Source organism: Chiloscyllium punctatum, chromosome 37 (genome assembly GCF_047496795.1).
Source record: "Chiloscyllium punctatum isolate Juve2018m chromosome 37, sChiPun1.3, whole genome shotgun sequence".
Taxonomy (NCBI): Eukaryota; Metazoa; Chordata; class Chondrichthyes; order Orectolobiformes; family Hemiscylliidae; genus Chiloscyllium; species Chiloscyllium punctatum.
Window position 1 is genome coordinate 59,855,192 of NC_092775.1, and position 19,535 is coordinate 59,874,726.

The 19,535-nt window shown below is 41.1% G+C and overlaps 1 protein-coding gene across 2 annotated transcripts in view; it reads right to left on the bottom strand.

Annotated features, from left to right (window-relative positions):
* Positions 1-19,535, bottom strand: part of LOC140463152 (AP-1 complex subunit gamma-1-like) — a 135,123-nt gene that overhangs the window by 62,310 nt on the left and 53,278 nt on the right. For both annotated transcript variants that reach the window (XM_072556919.1, XM_072556918.1), the window contains exons 5-6: positions 7,450-7,546; positions 3,947-4,023 (exon numbers count right to left, since the gene is read on the bottom strand). In XM_072556919.1, the coding sequence (XP_072413020.1) occupies positions 3,947-4,023; positions 7,450-7,546 (174 nt within the window). The remainder of the gene's footprint in view (positions 1-3,946; positions 4,024-7,449; positions 7,547-19,535) is intronic.

The following is a 19,535-nucleotide window of genomic DNA, read 5'->3' on the forward strand; positions in this document are numbered from 1 at the left end:
ATGGAATACCTGGATTCAGGGTCATTGTAGGTAAAGGCACAGCTACCAATGGTGCAGCAGTTACAATTAGGGATACACAAGCAACCAGAATTAGAGGGGTGCAGTGAGCTTGAAACTTATAGCAGATCAGACAGATTTTAAAACATCGGTAAGAACTTTAAAATAGAGGAATTACTTAACCAGGAGACAACGTAGCTCAGCCAGGGTAACTGGTGAATGGGGCTTTGTGCACTTAGGACAGAGGTAGCATAATGGTGGATGAGATGTTTGCAGAGCATGGAAGATGGCAGAAACAGATCTGAATGGGTCAAACCTAGAGATGGCAAAGACATAAATGCTGGTTTCAACATCAGCTCACTGAGACAGATGAGAAGTAGTAAAAATTGACAGTCTAATGAATGACATGGATGCTTGGTTGGAACTTCATCTTGGGATCAAATAGAGCATGAAGATTATAAACAGTCTGATTAAGCTTCAGGCAGTAGCTACAGATCATGATGGAATCAGTGATGAGCAAATGAATTTGTGACAAGACCAAAGATAATAGATTCAACTTTCTCAATATTCGGTTGAAGGAAATTTCTGTTCATCGAGCACTGCATGTTGAACTAGCAGTGTGACTCTTTAGAGAGAATAAAGAATGAAGGAGGGTGGCGGCACAGTAGAGTTGGGTCATGTTAGCATACATGTGAAAACTAAACATTGTGATTTCAAATGGTAACTCTGAGGAATAGCATGTAGACAAGAAATACCAGGGGTCCAAGCAATAAATCTGTGAAAGTGGGAAGAGAAACAATTGCAAGTAATTCTTTGGTTTGGACTGAAATGAAAGGAACCTGATCAGTGTGGTTCCCCTAGCTGGTCAAGAAAACATTGAAGCAGGATGATACAGACAATCATGTCAATGGCTTTAGATAAAGGAGGATGACAGGATAGTCACTGTTTCAATTATGCAAGTCTTCAAGAAGAGCCACTTTTGCATTCTAGAAGGGGTAGAAACCCTAACCAGATTTTCCTCCAATAAACATAAATGTGACGTTCCTAGCTAGTTTTATAGCAATAGCTTCACTTAGGTAATCTGTAAAAGCTCCTTCCCATGTTGGATATGCATACATAGGCAGTCGCCTGGCTGTGATTGAGTTCTGCTTGCAAGTCAATTTGCACGCATGCCAGAACACAACTGTGATATTATAGACTTCAGAACTTGGGAAAAAAAAAGTTCATGGATTGAACGAATCAAGAAAGAGAAACTGTTACACATGAAAAGCAGCAGCAAAAACTCCCTCTGGAATAAACTGCTCCTTCAGATTAAAAAGTCAAGGAGAAACTGTTATAAAGGAATTAAAAGCAACATGCCGAATTTACCATTCATGGAAGAAAGCAGTTGAAACAACATAAACAACTTCGGGGGGTTGTAAATGACAACTGCTTGTTAATCTGCTGCTTTGTGGCAAATGGACAATTAAGTCTGCCTGAAGAAGAAACCTTTTGAAGTAAAAGGCTTAACTGCAGAAAAAGTTATGTTTTAAACAGACACTAACCTCAAATGTAACAAGGAATGGAGAACTATTTTTGATAAGGCAAGCTGCATACATATAGTGATTTGGATTGAAAGAACTTTAAAATAGTAAACATTCCACATCACAAATCTGAAGGCTGAAGGTCTGTATAAGAATTGAACACCAGAACTCTACTTTCGGGAGAACTTCGAAGAACAATACTGCACAAGGATCAAACCCTAGACAAATCATGGCCAAGTTCCGTTCATTAGTAATGGTAATAGCCAAGTTGGGTTAAGGGGTTTCACTTGCTTACTCTAGGGGTCTACTTTGGTTGCTACACGCATAAACTTTAAATTAATGTTTCAGTACTTGATTGTGAGATTTCTTAATAAGTAACTGAATTAAAGGTGACTGGTGGTGATTTACTCACAATACAATACTGGACAGTATGAAATAGCTGTTTGATAGTACAAGTAATGCTTGTAATACCCCTGTATAGGATAGCATTCATGAAGTACAAGCATTCACAAGTCAGGGACTTGTTGTGTAGGGCCTTGTGATAAGAACTTGAAACTTCAATAAACCTTCAAGGGTTGGTCATCTTTTTTAGGCTATCAATACCTTTAAAGTATATTTAGTTAAGTCTTTGCAAAGCCTGTTGAGAAGCAAAATACTCTGGTACAAAACTATAGAAATGAGAGTCTGTGACCAAAGAGAAGGATGACAACAGCCAAACACATCCCTCTAACTCTTGCTCCCTTGAATGCTCATGTAGAAGCATAGAAGCTGATAGCACAATGTGAAGGAGACTATTACTCCATAGAACAAAATCGCAGCTTGCATAGAAAGAGCAGACAGTAAAGTGCTGCAACTGTGCGCTGCTGCCAATCAGTGAAAAGAAAATTGAATGAGAGGGTGACTAGCGCTATAAAAGCTACAAGTTAACCATGTTGAAAGAGGACAAAAAGGAAGAAAATAAAAACTTAGTAAACAAAGCTAGAGGACTAAAAGACGCTATTAGCTAGCCTGGATGGCCAGGAAAGGTGGTAGTCAAGAAACATCAGAAGGTCACAGCCTATCAAAGATGCCTCAAACAGCGCACATTACAGGAGACATGCTTTCTTTCGTTCCTTCCTTCAACTCATAAACCTGTTACTGTGAAATTTCCAACATTCAGGACTCAAGAATTCTGGATTCAACTTTACTCATTTTAAAGCGATACTTTCTATAATCAAATTAATGGATAACACCATTGGAAAATTAAAGTTCACCACATACTGTACCCAATAACTATCAAGCATTCTCTGTTCAGATACTGCATATGTCTGACTAAGAGATCCCTAGAATTTTTTTTCATTTGTTTACAGGGTGAGAGAATCACGAACTAGATCAGCCCATGCTTAACTGCCCTCAAGGCGGTGGTGAGCAATTGACTTAAACCATTGCAGTTCATGAAGGTTAGCCCACCCAGAATACTGTTAGGAGGCACATTACACAATTGTGAGCCACTGACTGTGAAGGAATAGTGATACAGTTCCAACTCAGGATGCTGTGTGGCTTGGATGGGAACCTGCAAGTGGGGTTTTCATGCTTCTGCTTTTTCTTTTGGGTACAGGTCATGGGTTTGAAAGGTGCTGTTGAAGGAACTTTAAGCTGAACTGCACCCTGAGGTACTTCCAGTTATATCTCCATAAACGAGACAGAATAGTTTAATATTTTAAATTAATATTGAAACTACAGTAACTTCAAATCTATTGCATTTAATTCTCTTTACCTTGCAACTTTCTCCTCCTGCTCTTGAAGATAGTGATCTACCTTCAATATAGATGCATGGGCAGCAGGCATCCTCCAATCCCTTGCCTGGATGGCCATGCTTCCAATCATAAGCAAATAGGGAGTCACCACAGGCTAACAGAAACAATGTGACCCAGACAGCAGACTCTAGTCCTGTCTTCATGTCACATCCAGACTAGAGCACCATCCAGCAGGAATATTTTCCATTTTCAAGGACGAGGTTAATACTTTTGCCCCTCCAGGGACCCAGCTAAGATTGGTCAATAAACGTACACAGGTTGGTGATTAGATTTGTGAGTTTGCAATCAATGTGCAGTCAAGTACTCTCAAAGCCAGAGAAGTTCATGGTATACTTAAAAATACCATTTTCGGAGAAACACGTGGCTTGAATGACAGAAGTACAAGTCTACATCAAAGTAAATTTCAAGTTCACAGAACAATGTGTAAACAATAAATGGTTTACTTTACTCAAATTATACCTCTCATTACTTATCACATTTTAAAACAAATTAAGTTTTGCGAGTTCAAAATGCAGAAGATTTTATTTCAAAACAAATTAAACTTTTCAAAAATAAATAAAAAGCTGGACACAAGTGACTACATTGAAAACCCAGTTTTTGATAGCAGTGGGCAATATGATGTGGTTATACCTTGCGAAAATAAGCGTGAGTGTCAGGGCTATGTTTACACATTTCTATGACAAGGACAACAGCAGCATGGAGGACACCTTTAAGACAAAGAAAGAGAAAAAGTGTTTTAACTGATGAATGCACCAAATAAATGACAAGGCAATGAATATAATGTTGATGACTGCTTCCAGCTACCTCACACTCAGTTAATTCTAATCTCTGCTCATCAGAAACAGAAAGCATGAGATTGCATCCAATTTTCAAAACAGGAGTGCAGTAGGCCATGAACCAAATCAACACAATTTTATTATTTAAACAGACCACAAACAAATACATCATTCTTTCTTGGAAACTTTTATAAAAATATTACAGGGGAGGTGAGACCAATCAGCATTTTACATCTTGAGCAACTTAATTCATTGAATTCTAAGGTGCATGGTCACAACCAAGATCAGCTTTATCTAAAGCACCCATATCAGCTGTGCAGATATGGAGAAATGTGTGAAGGCCAACCATTCATTTCCTCTCCAAATAATGTATGGCAGCAATCAGGCCATTCATATGCCTGCCAACAAAACTGGGAGATATTTGGACTGAACTACTCACGCTGTTTTGCACTGAAAATGTATATTGTAGAAAGACAAAAAAAAAGTAGAAATACAGCTGTGCAAAAATTATCAAGGGCCATTTGAAAGGTTTGCTTTAAGAGTGAACTCTGGTCTCGTTGTTGTGACACACCAGGAAGGTCCCAGTTTCAATTGTTGGTCTGAGCCTTTGTTGGTTTGTTTCAATAGCACCAACCTTAGTAAAGGAGTAAAGCAGGATATCAATTGGCAGGTCATCAAGATCATAACTCATGTTATTAAAAATATTTGGTGAGTACAGCTTTGACAGAAATTTCACTTATTCCCCTACAATTAAAGTGTCCAATGATTGTGATTGTGATAAAGAATGTGGAGGAATTAAAGGGCTTTTTGTGCATGTTATATGTTATTCCAGCACGAAGAACATAGGAACAGGAGAAGGCCATTCAGCAGCCCTGTGCATTTTCAATTCAACCATACCTTCAGAATATGCAAGTTAAATGAATGCAATTATGTTTTAAAAGACACCCTAACTTCAAATTTCAGGATGGGCAGATATTAGATACTGATATTTTGGGCTGCCTTTATGATAAGTCTAACAGCCATATTTGTTAAGATGAAACATTCTTAACTTCACTTGGAGGATCAATGCAGTTTTCAATTTCAGAGCAATTCTGCCATTTTATGCATAATATTTGATTAATTGAATCATTCTTTTTATATTCATTAGTATTCAAAATATATCTGGCAAAGTAAAATAAACCATTAAATGTTAATTAAGACTAAAACTACAATACTCTTGAAAAAAGATCTAAATTCAGTAGTCATTTTAAAAGGTAGTTTGACACTTAAAATAGATTTTTGACTCAAATTCTCAATAATCACATGATATTGTATAGATTTCCTGTTTTTCTTTTGAACATTGACCTTTTTGTCAGATTCTGAAGCTGCTCAAATCCACTGTACAATTAGACAGACTGTATTTGGCAGCGATTTAAGAATAAAAATAATAAATTTATAATAATATACTTCCAAGCAAGTATCACGTACAGGTCCATCTTAGCACAGTCGCATGTTTCCTGAGGCACTCTCCCTGGTTGGATGTACAGCCAATTCAACAGTGCCAAGTCATACTTCCTAGTAATCAGCTGCAAATTATTTCTCAGCACGTCTGTAATGTCATGCACACTACTGCTTTAGTATTCTCTCTTTCTTTATAGTGTTAACATTGTCATGAAAAATAGCAATAATCTGCACCATCTGGGTAGCTAGAATAAAAAAGGTGAATCAAAAACACAATTAAATAACAATTGTAAAAGGCAGGCAATAAATGGCATAAGCAATAATAAGTACTAGGAACGTTTGAGGCTGTTCACAGAGTTTAAAATAATACAGAATGGACAAAGGCCTTTCAGTACCTCATGTCTCTGCCAGTCGTCAAGCACCAAACTACTCTAACCCCATTTCCTAGCCTATTTAGTCTCTCATTATAGCTGAAATGTTATAACTTGGGTAACATCCTGGTCAATCTCCTCTTCACTCTCTCAGTGTAAACACATCTCTCTTGTAGGGTGGTGACCAGAACTGCACACAGTACTCCAACTGTGGTCTAATTAAGATTCTATATTGCTCCATCATAAGGTCTTGTATTCAATGCTTCAACTAACAAAATATCCTATTTGCCTTTTTAACCACCTTATTCACCAGTCCTGTTGCCTTCATGGATCTGTGTACATGTATACCAATGTCCTGGTGATCCATGTACTCCCTTGCCTTATAAGTCCTACCAAAATGCATTGCCTCAAACATTTCAGGAATAAATTGCATCTCGGCAACTGTTCTGACGATCTGACCGGCCTTAATTTCTTTCTGCAGTCAAAAAGCTTTTCTCCTTGATTTTTACTACAAATTTACCGATAAGACCTTTTACATTCATGTCTAAATCATTAAGGTACACTACAATGAGCAAGTGACCCAGCACTGAACCCTTTGGCACACCAAGAGACACAGAGTTCCAGTTACAAAAACAACCTTCACCCTTTTGCCTCTTGCCAACAAGGCAAATTAACACTGAATTCACCAAATTGTGTTGAATCCCAAGGGATCTTAGTTTCTTGGCCAGTCCCCTATGCAATACATTGTCAAAAATCTTACCAAAGTCCATCAATTGAATGACTCTCATCTACACATCTAGTCACTTCCTCAAAACGTTGAACAAATCTGACTATATGATTTGCCCCTTATAAATTCATGCCGATTATTCTTGATTAACCCTCACCTCCCCAAAATAAGTTTTGTCTCTCAGAACTTTCTTCAGATGCTTCCCTGCAATTAATCTTAGACTTATTGGCCTCTCACTCCCTGATTTAACCTTTTCATACTTCTTCAATAATGGCACATTAGCTGTCTCCCAATTAACCAACACGTATGCTGCGCTCATCAACTTTATAGTTGCATGACCCTCATTCAGGTTATGAATGCACTTGAATTATTTGGACATGCAACTACTCACTCCTATGCTACTTATCATTGTTGCTTCTTCATTCAAGTACTGCTCTAAATGCATCATTTCTTTATTTTCTGAAAAAAATTAGCCCTTTACAAAAGGATTGAGCATGGTAATATAGTAATCATATCCCTGGATTAATAATCTAGAGCATCAAAGTCCAAAACCCAACACTGCATTTTGAGGGACGCCGATTTCATTTTAAAAATAAATCTGTTTATAAAAAGGTGTTATCACAAAAAAATTATGAAAAAGTTAAGACTTTTTCCAAAAACTAATTGTTTCAAAACTGTCTTTAGAAAATGAATTTTAATTCCTTACCTTGTTTACATGGGTTCTCAGAAATAAAACAATTACCTAAAAGAGTGGCGCTCCTGCGCAAACCATTATATATTGAACAAATACCAAACAGAAATTACTCATGGGCAACATACCATGATTCTTATCATTAAGGAGATTTTTTGTGGCAGGCAGAAACATCTCTAGCAGCTCTGGTACTTTTCTGATAACATGCACAGCAGCCAACGCAGCCTGTGAACAAGAGAACAATGAGTCATTTTACTAAGTGCCAGACACCAATCAGACAAACCTTTGAAATTCTTGCAACAGACAAAAGCAACAGAACACTTAAGTTTTTTTATATTTAAATGAAAAGTTATGAAGTCTGAAGTACAAGATAAACTAATATGCAGTATGGCAACAAAGCACAATATTTTTTCAAATCAAATTAGAAGTTTAAGCAACTATGACCAAAGGCACAGAACCAAGTTTCAAACCTCAAGAAGTTCAATCAAGTTGATGTAAAAGTTCAGTGAGAGAAGGTACTAGATCTAAGTCCAGATATCCTACAGGAGGCACACTTCAGTTTACCACCTACCAATTTCCGAGAGATCAAATTTACCATGTTCAAATCTGGAACATGGATTATAGAAGTAGATTTTAAAAGTTGTTTATAAAAAGGCAAGTATTGACTGAAGTGTCTGCTATGGTTACCTGATCACCAATTGAGACAATGTCAGGAGACTAGTGTGGAATAAATAAAAGGACAAACTGAAATTATGACTTTATCTAAACACACTGAAACCAAGCAACCGAGTCAGCATTAAGAAGTTTGTATCTCTTGTTTTCATTCATATGTGAATAGTGCATGTATATTTTGGACATTAAAGATTAACTGCAAGTCAGAGATGCATAGCATGAAAACAGACCCTTTGGTCCAACTCGTCCATGACAATCAGATATCCCAACCCAATCCACCTGCCAGCACCCGGCCCAGATCCCTCCAAACCCTTCCTATTCATATACCCATTCAGAAACCTTTTAAACATTGCAATCGTACCAGCCTTCACCACTTCCTCAGGCAGCTCATTCCATACACGTACCACCCTTTGTGTGAAAAAGTTGCCCCTTAGGTCTCTTTTATATCTTTCCCCTCTCACCCTAAACCTATGCCCTCTAGTTCTGGACTGCCCCACCCCAGGGAACAGACTTTGTCTATTTATCCTATCCATGCCCCTCATGATTTTGTAAACCTCTATAAAGTCACCCCTCAGCCTCTGACATTCCAGGAAAAACAGCCCTAGCCTATTCAAGCTCTCCCTGTGGCTCAAATCCTCTAACCCTAACCCTTGTAAATCTTTTCTGAACCCTTTCAAGTTTCACAACATCCTTCTGATCGGAAAGAGACCAGAATTGCACACAATATTCCAAAAGTGGCCTAACCAATATCCTGTAAAGCTGCAACATGACCTCTCAACTCCTGTACTCCATACTCTGACCGATAAAGGAAAGCATACCAAACACCTTCACTATCCTATCTCTCTGTGACTCCACTCTCAAGGAGCTATGAACCTGCATTCCAAGGTCTCCTTGTTCAGCAACACTCCCGAGGACCTTAACATTAAGTGTATTAGTCCTGCTAAGATTCGCTTTCCCAAAATGCAGCACCTCGCATTTATCTGAATTAAACTCCATTGGCCACTTCTCAGCCCATTGGCCCATCTGATCAAGATCCTGTTGTAAACGGAGGTAACTTTCTTCACTGTCCACTACACCTCCAATTTTGGTGCTTTCTGCAAATTTACTAACTATACCTCTTATGCTCACATCCAAATCATTTATATAAATGATGAAAAGTAGTGGACCCAGCAACAATCCTTGTGGCACTACACTGGTCACAGGCCTCCAGTCTGAAAAACAACCCTCTACCACCATCCTCTGTCGTCTATCTTTGAGCCAGTTCTGTACCTAAATGGCAGGTTCTCCCTGTATTCAATGAGATCTAACTTAGCTAACCAGTCTTCCATGGGGGACCTTGTCAAACATCTTACTGAAGTCCATGTAGACCACGTCCACCGCTCTACCCTCTTTGTTACTGCTTCAAAAAACTAAATCAAGTTTGAGAGACATGATTTTCCACGCACAAAGCCATGCTGACTATCCCTAATCAGTCCTTGCCTTTCCAAATATACATCCTGTCCCTCAGGATTTCCTTCAACAACTTGCCCACCACCGAGAAAGACAATTGAGCCAGACTTTGAAATTTATAAACTAACCATACTTCAGCAATGATGTTTGAGCAACAGAGATAATAAAAATGAATTTGTAACAATAAGAGCTGGACTGTCTCTCGCACCCACTTCTCTTGGTCTCTCGGAAGACAATGTTTGGTAAAACTGGAGAAATAACTATTTAAAGAGAACTCAATGATATTTACAAACTGAGGCCATGAATCAACAACTTAAAAACTGCTTCACAGATTAAAAACAATGTCCCATTGTTTAATAAGAGTAACATGGATAATCCTGGAAATTACAGGCCTGCGAATCTCATGGTTGATGGTTGGTAGATCTGTCTTCACTGGGGCAGACACGAGCAATCTCCCAGATGTAATTGTGGCTGAAGGACCTGAATGGAAGGGAATTTATATTAGGCAGGAAATGGTGTTGGAGAGACTGTTAGGTCTGAAGGTGGATAAGTCCCCTGGACCTGATGGTCTGCATCCCAGGGTACTGAAGGAGATGGCTCTAGAAATCGTGGATGCATTGGTGATCATTTTCCAATGTTCGATAGATTCAAGGATCAGTTCCTGCGGGTTGGAGGGTGGCTAATGTTGTCCCACTTTTTAAGAAAGGAGGGAGAGAGAAAACAGAGAATTATAGACCAGTTAGTCTGACCTCACTGGTGCGCAAAATGCTGGAGTCAATTATAAAGGACGAAATTACGACACATCTGGATAGCAGTAACAGGATAGGTCAGAGTCAGCATGGATTTATGAAGGGGAAATCATGCTTGACTAATCTTCTGGAATTTTTTGAGGATGTAACTCTGAAGATGGACAAGGGAGATCCAGTGGATGTAGTATACCTGGACTTTCAGAAAGCCTTTGATAAAGTCCCACATAGGAGGTTAGTGAGCAAAATGAGGGCACATGACATTAGGGGCAAAATACTGACAAAGATTGAAAATTGATTGGCTGACAGGAAACAGTAGTGATAAACTCAGAATTTCGGAATGGCAGGCGGTGACCAGTGGTGTGCCACAGGGATCAGTGCTTGGACTGCAGTTTTTTACAATGTATATTAATGATACAGATGAAGGTATTAAAAGTAATATTAGCAAATTTGCTGATGACACAAAGCTGGGTGGCAGGGTGAAATGTGAGGAGGATGTTAGGAGAATACAGGGTGACCTGGACAGGCTAGGTGAGTGGACGGATGCATGACAGATGCAGTTTAATGTGGATAAATGTGTGGTTACTCACTTTGGTGGCAAGAACAGGAAGGCAGATTACTACCTAAATGGAGTCAAGTTAGATAAAGGGGTAGTACAACGAGATCAGCCAATGAAAGCAAGCATGCAGGTACAGCAGGCAGTGAAGAAAGCTAATAGCATGCTGGCCTTCATAACAAGAGGAATTGAGTATAGAAGCAAAGAGGTCCTTCTGCAGCTGTACAGGGCCCTGGTGAGACCGCACCTGGAATATTGTGCGCAGTTTTGATCTCCAAATTTGAGGAAAGACATTCTGGCTATTGAGTGAGTGCAGTGTAGGCTCACGAGGTCAATTCCCGGAATGGCAGGAGTATCTTACGCTGAAAGATTGGAGTGACTGGGCTTGTATACCCTTGAGTTTAGAAGGCCGAGGGGGGATCTGATTGAGACGTAGAAGATTATTAAAGGATTGGACATTCTGGAGGCGGGAAGCATGTTTCTGCTGATGGACAAGTCCTGAACCAGAGGACAGTTTAAAAATAAGGGTAGGCCACTTAGAACAGAGTTGAGGAACGACTTCTTCACCCAGAGAATGGTGGGTGTATGGAATGCTCTGCCCCAGAAGGCTGTGGAGGCCAAGTCTCTGGATACTTTCAAGAAAGAGTTGGATAGAGCTCTTCAGGATAGTGGAATCAAGGGTTATGGGGATAAGGCAGGAACTTAATGAATGGTGGTGCTGGCATGAAGGGCAGAATGGCCTACTCCTGCACCTATTGTCTATTGTTACATTATTGGAAAAGATTCTCAGGGGCAAGATCTATATGCATTTAGAAGCAAAAGGACTTCTTAGGAATAGACAGCATGGATTTGGGCTGGGAAGGTTGTGCCTCACCAACTTCATAGAGTTTTTTTTGAGGAGGTGAAGATGATTGTCTAGGGAAAAACAGTTGATGTTGTCTACATGAACTTCAGTAAAGCCTTTGAAAGGTCCCTCAGGGCAGACTGGTACAAAAGGTGAAGTCACATGATATCAGCGGTGAGCTGACAAGAGAGATACAGAACTGGCTTAGTCATAGGAGACAGAGGGTAGCGATGGAAGGATTGTTTTCAGCATGGAGGTTGTGACTAGTGGTGTTCCACAGGGATCAGTGCTGGGCTCTCTGATGTTTGTGATCCACACAGACGATTTGAAAGAAAACATAGCTGGTCTAATCAGTAGGTTTGCGGATGGTACAAACATCGGTGGAGTTGTGGAAACTGAGGAGGCTTGTCAGAGGGTATAGCAGGATTATAGATCAGTTGGAGGTATGGGCAGAAAAACGGCAGATGGAGTTTAATCCTGACAAATGTGAAATGATGCATTTTGGAAGGTCAATAACAGGTGGAAATTATGCAGTGAATGGCAGAACGCTTATGAGTATTGATACATAGAGGAATCTGGGTGTGCAGGTCCATAGATCACTGAAGGTGGTAGTGCAGGTAGATAAGGTAATAAAAAAGGCCTATGGCATCCTTGCCTTCATTAGAAGGGGCATTTAGCACAAGGTCAGACAAGTTATGCTGCAGTTTTATAGAACTTTAATTAGGCCACACTTGGAGTATTGCACATAGTTCTGATCACCACACTGCCAGAAGGATGTGGATGCGCTGGAGAAGGTACAGAAAAGTTTTACCAGAATGTTGCCTGGTATGGAGGATTTTAGCTATGAAGAAAGGTTGGATAGACTGGGTTTATTTTCACTGGAATGCACGAGAAGGACAACCTGATTGAATTTTATAAGATTGCAAATGGCATGGATAGAATGGAAGGTATGAGGCTTTTTCCCCAGAGTGGAATGGTCAATCATTGGAGGATACAGGTTCATGGTGTGAGGGTTGAGGTTTAAGTGAGATGGAGTTAGGAGGTCATGTTGCAGCTGTACAGGAGGTTGGTTAGGCCACTTTTGGACTACTGTGTGCAATTCTGGTCCCCTATCGGATGCTGTGAAACCTGAAAGGGTTCAGAAAAGATTTAGAAGGATGTTGCCAGTGTTGGAGAGTTTGAGCTACAGGGAGAAGCTGAATAGGCTAGGGCTGTTTGTCCTGGAACATCAACGGCTGAGGGGTGACCTTATAGGAGTTTTAAAGTCATGAAGGGCATGGATAAGGTGGGGGAGTACAGAACTAGAGGACATAGGTTTAGAGTGAGAGGGGAAAAATTTCAAAGGGACCCAACGGGCAAGTTTGTCATGCATAGGATGGTGCATGTCCAGAATGATCTGCAAGAGGAAGTGGAGGAGGCTGGTACAATTACAGCATTTAAAAGGCATCTGGATGGGTATATGAATAGAATGGGTTTAGAGGGATATGGACCAAGTGCTGGCAAACGGGGCTAGATTAGGTTGGGATATCTGGTCAGCGTGGACGAGTTGGACCAAAGGGTCTGTTTCTGCGCTGTACATCTCTATGAATTGATGTGTGAGGCAAGCTTTTCCACACAAAAGGTGGTGAGTGCTTGGAACGTACTGCCAGAGGTGGTGGTGGAAGCAGACACAATAGTAGCATTCAAGGAGCATGAATAAGATGATAGAGGGATATGGATTCTGTAAGTGAAGACAGTTTCAATGGGGCAAAATGTGGCGGCGCAGACATCGAGGGCCGAAGGGCCTGTCCTATGCAGTATTGTTCCTCGTAAAAACCTTACACATAATGGACTCCAAGGATTCTTAAACCTCACAGCCATTATTGTTTCGGTTCTTTACCATATACTACTTTTTGAAATTATTACTTTTTTTTATGCATAGGATGTGGATGTTGGTGATATGGCCAGAATTATTGCTTGTCCCAAGTTGACCGTAAGATGGTGGTGGTGGTGGTGATGACCTACCTTTGTGAACTGCTGCAATCCATTTAGTGTAGGTACACCAACAATGGCGCTAGTGAGGGAGACCCAGGTTATTGACTTAGTAACACTGAAGGAATGATAACGTATTTTCAGATGGTGAGTGGCTTGGATGATAACTTCCAACTGGCAGTGGTCATGGATTTAGAAGGTACTGTCTAAGCCTTGGTGAATTTTTGCACCTTGTAGATTGTACGCATTGCTGCTACTGATAATTGGAGGTAGAAAGGAGTGAATACTGAGTGTATTGGGATGTTGATAGCGGCAGATTCACTGACAATAATGCTATCAAATATCAAGAAGCAATGGTTAGATTCTTTCTTCGTGTAAATGACATCACCTCGCACTTGTGTGGGGCAAATATTACTTGCCATTTATTAGTCCAAAACTGAACTTGCTGCACTTAAAAAAAAATCTTCAGACATGGTGTTATGAACAATGTTGAACATTATGTAATTATCAGCAAAAATCCCCACTTCTGATCCTATAATGAAGGAAAAGTTACTGATGAAGCAACTGAAGAAGGCTGCACCTAGGACACTACCCTAAGGAACTCCTGCATAGATGTCCTGGAGCTGAGCTGATGAGCTTCAGCAAGTATAATGATTTTCCTTTGTGCCAGCTAGGACTCTAACCAGAGAAGTGCATTTTCCCTGAACTCCAAGTTCACCAGGGCTACCTGGGGTCACACTCTGTGAAGACTCAGTCCTACTAAAAGAAAATATCACCTGGGAGTTTGAATCACAAAAGCATAGCAGAAGCAGAAATATAGTACAGGAGACATCTTTATATGGTGCATCTCATTCTTCTAAACTTTACTAAGTGCAGGCCCAAACCACTCAAGCTCTTCCCCTAAGACAGTCCACCTAAACCATGGATCAGCCTGGTGAATCTCCTCTGGACTGCCTCAAATGCCAGTGTGCCTGTTCTTAAATAAGGGACCAAAACTAGTCTAAGGTGTTAATGTTAAATTTACGGTCAGAAGAGGCCGGCTGAGTGAATATGTAGCATGTCATGTGGGGAGTCATACAGAATCACAAAAACCAGAGTGTGTGGAAGCAGGTCATGTTTCCACACCAACCCTCTGAACAGCATCCCATTCAGACTCAGCCCTGTACCCTATCCCTGTAACTTTGCTTTACCCACAGCTAACCCACTTAGCCTGCTCATCCCTGGATTATGGGAGGAATACCACACAGACATGGGGAGAATGTGAAAACTCCACGCAGAGAGTCACCCAAGGCTGGAATGAAACCTGGGTCCTTGGTGCTGTGAGGCAGTAGTGCTAATCACTGGATGACCACATGTTCAGAAAGTGCTCTTAGCTACAGAAACTGGAGCTCTGGATCTCTGAGTTTGAGCAGCGTTTGAAGGCATTACGGCATATCCATGAGGTTGAGAGTTACGTGGACAGTACGTTTAGAGAGAATTGAAACCTGCAACCACTCTAAAAGATGAAAGACTTAACAGCAATCTAAGTTTGTTCAATATATCATATCAGTTGCATGACACTATGATCTTGTACTATACATTCTGTGTCTTATGATCCTGCTGCACTAGATACCCGATAGCAGTACTCCGAAAGCTAATTTGGAAAGACAGTCACACTGCAGCTCAGAATGGGTGTCCACCAGACAATCCAGAAAGAACAGGCAGGTACTGCAGGAGTCCCCAGGGGTCCTATGCATTAACTGTTTTGCACTTTGAAAGGTGAACGAGGTGCTGGTATCTCTGAGGAATGCAGTCAGTGCCAAGCTTCTGGAATCACTACTGCCTTGACTGTACAGGGGTTGAGGGAAAAAAAAGGAAGATTAGAGGACAGGGGTTCTTTAGTCTGAGAAGCAAACAGGCAATTCTGCAGCTGAAAATGTGACACCAGATTGTTTTGCCTCCCTGGTGCTAGGGTCTGGATGTCACTGAAAGGCTACAGGACATCCTGAAAGGGGAGGATCATGAGTTAGACGTTGTGATATGTTAGCACCAATGATATGGGCAGAGTGAGGAATGGGGTCTTGCAAAAGAATTCAGGGAGCTAGGCAGTGGATTAAAAAACAGGACTTCAATGGCTAGAATCTCTGGATTACATCCAATACCATGTGCTCGTAGGTACTCACTCACACACAAGCACTCAGGCTTATACTCGGTCACATTCACACACACACACACACTCTCTCATGTAGGCGTACACACACAAGTTTATGGAGTGAATTTGCATTTGCAGATACATTCTATTTTGCTCAGAAAACACAATCTGTAGCCAATCGATCCATGTGACAGTTTTAAAATTCCTACTTTGGAAATAGAACCAGTCTGACTCAAAATTGGAATACAGACAGGCTCTAATCTCACACTTATAATGCATTGTCTGAGCTGAGCTGTCACTTTTTAAAAAATATAAAACCTTAAATTATCTCCGGAATGCGACTTGAAAGAAGTTGTGGGATTTACATATTAATGAATCGAATCCTGCAACCCATTCTAAAAGATGAAAGACATAACAGCAATCTAGGTTTGTTCAATACATCGTATCAGTTGCATGATACTGTGGTCTTGTGCCATACATTCTGTGTCATATAATCCTGCTGCACTAGCAGTGCTCCAAAAGCTAGTACTTCAAAATAAACCTGACGGACTATAACCTGGTGTTGTGTGATTTTTAACTAGTGAGTTTAGAAATAGGACAGATGAATGAGTGGTTTAAGAGTTGGTGCAAGAGGGAGGGTTTAAGATTCCTGAATCATTGGGATCGTTTTGGAGGAAGGGAGACGTGTGGAAAACTGGACTTTCTGCATCTGAACTACACTGGGACCAACATCATTGCAGGTAGGTTTGCTGGTGCTGTTAAAAGGAGTTTAAACTAGTCTAACAGGGGAAGAGTACAGAGAATATCAATGACACAGAGACAAATCACCCCACAGCAAAGGAAGCAAGTCATATTGAGTTCAGCTATTTTGTGCATCAAGAGAATAAGGCAAGGCTAGACGGTCTGTACTTTAATGGTAGGAATGTAATAGGTAAGGCTGATGAGTTAATGGTGTGGATTGACACATGCAAGTAGGACTTGTTGCCAAAAAAAAAAATGAGGGAAGGGCTGGACTGGCAATTCAACAATACAGGGTATAGTATCTTTAGGCGACACAGAGGAGGGTAGGAAAAGGGTGGTGGTGTAGCACTATCAATTAAGGTGTCAATTACTGCAGTAAGGAGAGCTGATATCTTGAAAGGGTCCTCAAATGAGACTTTGTGGGTACAACTTAAAAATGTTAAGGAGGCAGCAGCTACTTTACTGGCAGTGTATTGTAGGCCCCCAAGGAGTCAACAGGTAATAGAACAGCAAGTATGTAGACAGTTCACAGAGGTGTGTAAGAATAATAAATGAATAATTATACTCGGGAGATTTCAACTTCTCCAACATAAATTAGGAAAGTCATAGTGTTAAGGGTTTAGAAGGGTGGCTTTCTTGAAATGTATCCAGAGGAGCTTTTTGTATCAATATAGAAGATCCACAAGGGACAGCACAGTCCTGGATCTGGATCTAGGGAAAATGCACCCCCACTGCCACACAAATGTTCCATGTGGCAGCGGAGGAACATTTTAGCCATAATGATCACAACATGGTACGGGGTCAAATTTGTTCTGAACAAGGAAGAAAATGGCTTTGGATTAAAGGAAAGCAGATTTATATGAAAAGAAAGCAGGATCTGGCCACAGTTGACTGGGAACAGCTTCTTGCGAGTATGTCTACACTGGAGCAGTGGGGGGCATTCAAAAAGGAGCTGGGAAGAATACAGGTCCAACATGTAGCCTTTATGGGAAATGAAGGATCAATAAGTTCAGAGTACCCTGTATATCTAGGGAAATCAGGACTGGATGAGGAAGAGGAGAAGGACTTTTAGCAAGCCCAAAGGAAGCAGTGCAGCTCCAGCCTTGGAGGCTTATAGGAAGTGCAGAAGGGAACTTTAAGCATTTCAAAGACCAAAAAGGAGGTATGAAAAAAGACTGCGAACAGAATTACAGGAGAAGATCCTAAGATATTTTATAAATACTTGAAAGGGAGGAGGTTAACCAGGAAAAGATAGAGCACATTAGGGACCAAGGTGGCAATCGGTGTGTAAAGCTGCAGGATACTGAAAAGGGTGGTAAAGGAATACTTCTTTCTGGCCTTCACTCTGGAAAAGGACAAAGTAGTACGGAATTTAGGGAAAGGGACTGACAAGACCTTGAACAGTTTGACATAAGAAATGGGGACATATTGCAAGGCTCTATCTGGCTTAAAAATGGACAAATCCCCTGGCCCAGATAAACTGTATCCCAGACTGCTGTGAGAGGTGAAGCAGGAAATTGCAGGGGCTCTGACTGAAATTTTTAATTCCTCTCTGGCCACAAGGAAAGTGCCAGAGGACTGGATGATGGATAATGCCGTTCCGCTTTTCAACTTGGGTGGTAGAGAAGAACCAGGAAATCACAGATCAGTCAGTGGTAGGAAACTATTGGAGAACATTCTGAAGGAGCAAATTAATACTCAGTTGGAAAACATGAGTTAATTATGGATAGTCAGCATGTCTTTGTCAAAGAGATGACATGCCTGACAAATTTATTGGAAACTTTTGAAAATGTGATCAAGTTTATGGATGAGGGAAGTTCAGGTGATGTAGTTTAAATGGATTTTAGCAACGTTTTTGATAAGGTCCCACATGGGAGATTGATCAAGAAGGTTAAAACACATGGAACTGTGGATAACTTGGCAAGATGGATCAGAAATTAGCTTAGTAATAGGAAAGAAGAAGGAAGAGTGCAGATGCTGGAGATCAGAGTTGAAAAGTGTGGTGCTGGAAAAGTGCAGCAGGTCAGGCTGCATCTGAGGAGCAGGAGAATTGATGTTTTGGGCATAAGCCCTTCATCAGGAATTTTGGAGTGGGGGAAGGGCAGGGGTTGGCGGGGCACGGCAAGCTGGGCACCAAGGTAGCTTGTAAAGTGATAGGTAGATGCAGGTGGGGACGATGGTCATAGGTTGGAGCAGGGGGTGGAATGGATACGTAGAAAAATGATGGACAGATCAAGAGGGTGGTGTCAAGTTGGAGGGCTGGATCTGGATGAGGTTGGGGGGGGGGGGGGGGGGAGAAAGATGAGGAAACTGGTGAAATTGAAGTTGATGCCAAGTGGTTGGAGGGGCCCAAGGCGGATGATGAGGCATTCTTCCTCCTGGCGTTGGGTGGCTAGGATTTAGTGGTGGAGGCAGCTCAGAATCTGCATGTCCTTGGTAGAGTGGGAGGGGGAGTTGACATGGTTGGCCACAGGGCACTGGGGTTGTTTGGTGCCTGTGTCACAAAGAAACTCTCTAAAACGTTCCGTGAGTTGGTATCCTGTCTCCCCAATGTAGAGGAGACCACATCAAGAGGAACGGACAGAGTAGATGAGGTGGTTGGACGTGCAGGAAAATCTCTGCCAGATGTAGAAGGATCCTTTGGGGCTTTGGATGGCAGTGAGGGGGGAGGGTTGGGCATAGGCTATATACCTCTTGTGGTGGCAGTAATAGGAAACAAAAGCTAATAGTAGAAGGCTGTTTGAGTGACTGGAGGCCATGTCCAGCAGTGTACCAAAAGGGTCAGTACGGAGGCCCTTATAAATGATACACATGAAAACGTGGGGCGAATGTTAAGCAAATTTGCAGATGACACCAAGATTGGTAGAGTGGTTAATAGTAAACAAGGTAGTTGTAGGTCACAGGAAGATTTAGATCGGTTGGTCAAATGGGCAGATCAGTGGCAGATGGCATTTAACCCTGACAAGTGCGAGGTGATGTACTTTGAAAGAAGAAACAAGAAACAAGATGAGGCAACTTATAATGATTTGCAGGACACTGGGTAGCTTAGAGGAACAGATGGATCTTGGGGTTAATATTCACAGATTCCTGAAGTCGGCAGAGCA